At 40.7% G+C, this 4723-nt stretch overlaps 1 protein-coding gene across 1 annotated transcript; it reads left to right on the top strand.

Moving 5' to 3' along the window:
- The first annotated feature begins 274 nt into the window (after window positions 1-274).
- Window positions 275-3049, top strand: LOC113747863 (E3 SUMO-protein ligase KIAA1586-like). Its single transcript, XM_027289424.1, has 5 exons — window positions 275-429; window positions 811-909; window positions 1057-1790; window positions 2797-2941; window positions 3030-3049. The coding sequence occupies exons 1-5, from the start codon at window positions 357-359 to the stop codon at window positions 3047-3049; spliced, it is 1071 nt and encodes a 356-aa protein (XP_027145225.1). The 5' UTR covers window positions 275-356.
- Window positions 3050-4723: the final 1674 nt, after the last annotated feature.

Raw genomic sequence — 4723 nt, 5'->3', positions numbered from 1 at the left:
TATTTACATTGTGGTTATCATTTGCTGTGGTTATCATCAGTACTCGAGTTGAGGGGGGATGGGGGGGGATGCCATCCCCCCTGCGGGGAAAAATGGTCAAAATCATCCCTCTACTAAAATGGTCATCCCTTCTTCCATCCCTTGTGGCATTTTATCAGTGCATGTGAAAATTACTTATATTTAACTCTGGAAATAGAATTACCATTCGACATTTAGGGGGACTTTATGATAATCAGCCTATTACCTATGTGATAGTAGGTTACCGTGAGCGAGGGACAGCACGCGCGCTCGAGGCGGCAACGTCCCATTCTGTTCAGTCGGGACGCGTTTTTTTATAACCTGGCTCGAACGGCATCATGGCCAAGCGGAGTGGACAGCTGGACCTAAGAAACTTCGGTTTTAAGATCGCAAGGAGCAGCAATTCAGAAGGTAAGTCAAGAGTCATCAGTCACCTTTTATGAGCCTATCATACAACCAATTACCAACATGTAGGCTAATTTAATTTGTGGACCGACATAGCGATAACAACACAGCTGAATGAATGCTAGTTTGGAGTCTAGCTTACACTTTCTATCTAGCAAGATAGCTTCATGTTAGTTTGGATTTAATCAGCCTCAGTGCCGGCTCTGGCCACATTTGCGCCCTCAGTATAGAAAATTGGCGAGTTTTTTTTTTTTTTTCGGGTGCTCGTGCGCCCCTCACGGAGACGTGACGACTGATTTGGGAATCAAGGCTAATCTGTATTTGTCTGTCTGTAAATGTGCTATAGAAATAAAACTGACGTGACTTGACTACTGCTGTTTTCTACAGCTGACAGTCAGCACCAACATAGTGCAACTGGAGCTGAAGGGGACCCGGAGACTAAGAGAATGGAGCAGGAGCAGGCAGGAGAGGCAAGAGCTGAAGATGGTACAGATTTGATAATTCTTCTCTTTGGACCTTTGCCTTTATAGTTTAAGAAACATGGGGATTGGGGAGGCAGAGAGAGGGGGGCTGTCATATCAGTGTACATGAGGAAAAATAGTGTAGTTTATCATGGATTTCTTGTTTTTGTAGTGGAAAGAGGAAGCGAGGAGGAAGCAGAAGCAGGGCAAGGCAGTGATGCAGATGATGATGGCCCAAGTTGCCAGGGAGATGATCAAGATATCCCTGATTGCTGGACATCTGATATTTTCAGGCAGAAGAAAAAACAATACCCATGGCTAATATGCCAAAACAAAAAACTTGGCTGCCTAACCTGTCAGAAAATTAAATCAGTTGGGCCAAATGCAGGTGGGAGCCACGTACATGTTGTTAATGAGTGGTCCAATGTTAAAGTCACAGTCTATGGTGCAACCAGAGTAGCACAGCTGCAATCTCTTCACAAGAAGATACACAAGCACAGAATGTCAGACTATCACCAAGCAGCTGAGAAAAGCATGGAAAAGGCAAAAGAAAAGAGAATGGAGACACTGACTTCTGATATGCAAAGGGACCACTTCCTAAGTACTGATCGGGTGTTTCGCACGGTTTACAAGATTGTGAAATCTGGAAGGCCTTTCACAGATCTACCAATTGATATTGATCTGCAAGTCTTGAATGGCCTAGACATGGGAAGAACTTTACATTCAGACCATTCCTGTGCTACAATTAGCCAACACATCGCTAATCAAATGAGAGAGAGAGTAGTTGGAAAGGTTCTTCAGAGTGGAACAAAATTTTCTATTCTGATAGATGAATCTACAACAGAAAGTAAAAAATCAGTTTTGATCATTTATGTTAGAGCAAGCCTAGGGATGAGTGAAGAGCAAGTAACATTCTTCTTAGATCTAGTTGAATTGTCTACAACCAATGCAGATGGAATTTATCAAGCTCTGATGAAGACTCTGCAACATCATGGCTTCTCTGACGATGTTATGAGGGAGCGCTTTGTTTGCTTCGCATCAGATGGAGCTTCTGTTATGCTTGGAAGTAAATCAGGTGTTGCAACCAAAATTATAGAGAAGTTTCCCAACGTGATGGTGTGGCACTGCATGAACCATCGTCTTGAGTTGAGTGTTGCCGATGCTGTAGATGACATTGCTGGGATGAATGAATTCCAGTTTTTCTTTGACAAAGTTTACAGTCTCTATCATGCATCTCCCAAAAACCGCCGTGAGCTCGCTGAATGTTGTGAGGAACTTGCGTTACAGTGCCTGAACATAGGGAGAATCCTCAGCACTCGATGGGTGGCATCCAGTTTTAGGACCATTAGAGCTGTATGGAACCAGTACCCTGCACTCCACAAACACTTTTCTAATGCCTCAGCTGATCCAAAAAGGAGCTCAACAGAGTGGTGCATGTTCAGTGGTTTACAAAATCGCCTATCTAATGTAACCTTTGTGCACAACCTTGGAGTCATGTACGATGCTTTAGAAGAGCTGGCTGAATTCTCTCTCTCACTACAACACAGGAACATGACACTCCCCAAGGCCGAAGCAAGCCTCAGTCGGCAGGTCCGAGTGCTGAAGTCAATGGCAGACCTACCTGGACCAAGGGCAGAAGAGGCTCAGTCTGCAGTGGACCTAAAAGTATTTAAAGGAGTTGCATTGACTGGCAATAAAAGGTACAGAGAAATAAACCAAAACAAGTTTTTTAATTCCCTGGCTGAAAAAATTGAGAACCGAATGGGATGCCTGCCAGGTAAAAAAAAAAAGCAAAGAAGAATACCAGAGCTTTCTGAACAATCTAAAAGTCCTGCAGTCCTCCAACTGGCCAGATGCATGTGGAATTCGTTATGCTGAAAAGGAGATCCAAGAACTCTGCTCCTTTTTCAAGCTTCATGATGTGAGACAAATTCAGAGAGGGATGAGGGAGTACATTGACATGGCCAGACTCAAACCTGTTGATGAAATGAAACCACCAGAAGAGCTTAAACCCCTCCTTCAAGCAGTGGATGCACTCGTCATCTCTACAGCTGAATGTGAGCGTGGGTTCAGTCAGATGAACAATTTAACAACCACCAGAAGCTCCCTAGAAGTACAGAGTATGTCAGCCTTGCTTTTCATCAGGTGTGTTGGCCCTCCATTGAAGCTGTTCAAACCAGATGTGTATGTCAAGTCTTGGCTTCAACACCATTGCCTAGCCAATGATCCTAAAGCAAGAGCCCGGAAAATTGAAAACAAAAAACATGATTACGAAAATCTTTGGAAACTACTATAAAGTTCTATGTACTATGAACTTTTTCCCCCATCATAATAATAAATCAAATAAACATGCATAATTTATACCGCTCATAAGGAAGTGTTGTCTGCTTTATTCTTTTTTTTCTTCTGTCTGGCTACCTCAAGTTAAAAGTCTCAGTTTACATGTATGTTCTATATTAATACATTTGGAAGATGCTGTTTTTAAATTTGTTCTTGCATTTGAATGAAAAATGCAGTTTACTTCACATGAAAAGATTCAGATATTCATTTAGAATGTTTGCTGAGGTTTTAATAGATAATAATTACAAAAAGATTTACCATGAGTATGAAGTAATTTGTCTTCTCAATTTTGCCATTGTTGTTTACATAATAATCTCTAGATGTCCATAGTTAAGTGGTTATTGTTTCTTTCCGATAAATAGTATTGTCTTGTGCAGGCCATGCAACTGAGAATGCAAGCTATGAATCAGATGGGATTTAGGATTTGCCATGTCTAGCAAGTCACCCTGAAATTGACTAGAATGCAGGAAATTGCATCTAAGAAATACAAAATTTTCTGGGGGAGAACCACCAGACCACCCGCAACAAAATATGTCACAGAAATGGAAAATTTCACCATCCCCCCTGGTTTCATTTTACAACTCGACTACTGGTTATCATGCTGATGTGAATATATTTAAAGGAGAAGTGTTTAAACTTTCCTAATGCCAATTTAAAAGGGAAAATTAGTAATTTCATATCTGATGAATGTAACAATATTTTATTTGTTATATGTAGTTTATTGAAGGCATCTATGTTACTTTAACTGAGTTACTAGAGGGTAATTTTTGGTGCATTTCTCTTTCATGAATAGGCCTATATAGTGTAAGAGTAAATTAAGCACACTTCTTTAATACCTCTAAGTCTTTAATTAGGATGTGTACTGTTATTTTATTTGCACATGGTTCTGATATGTTTATGATAAATGATATTTTGAATGTTAATGGTTACTTACCGTAGCTATTATTGAAACCCTGTTCACAGGAACAGCAGGTAAATGTGTGAGCACTTGTTTAGTTCTCATAAATGATACTTAAGACTGACTGTTGTACAACTAAAACAGATTTAAGATTTGAATAGATATAAGATGATGGTAATATTCATGTCGGAGTTAAATGTAAAGGTGAACATCTTTTGACATAATCACCCTAATGATGCATCTAAGAAAGAATGGTGTTGAATGTATATTTTCTAGTGTTAATTTTAAAGAATTAACGCGTTAAAAAAAATTAACGCGGTTTTGTTTACTTCCGGTGGCGGCCGCCATTTTGGATGTGGCAAAGTAGAGCTTTGTTTCCCAGATATATTAGTGTGTGTGTGAATGGGTGTATAAGAGGCATTAACTTAAAGCCCTCACGGAGACTGCGCCCTGGGCGGTCGCCCACATTGCCCACAGCTAAAACCGGCCCTGCTTGTATTAGTTTACGGGCAGATCTGCCACATCCAATATGGCGGACGTGTTAACGTATCGCAACAACGGACCAACCTGCTCAATGAGGCGTCTATGTATATATGTCTAT

This window comes from Larimichthys crocea, chromosome XVI (assembly GCF_000972845.2).
Source record: "Larimichthys crocea isolate SSNF chromosome XVI, L_crocea_2.0, whole genome shotgun sequence".
NCBI lineage: Eukaryota > Metazoa > Chordata > Actinopteri > Sciaenidae > Larimichthys > Larimichthys crocea.
Note: the sequence above shows the minus strand (reverse complement) of the source record. Positions and strands in the feature narration are given on the sequence as shown.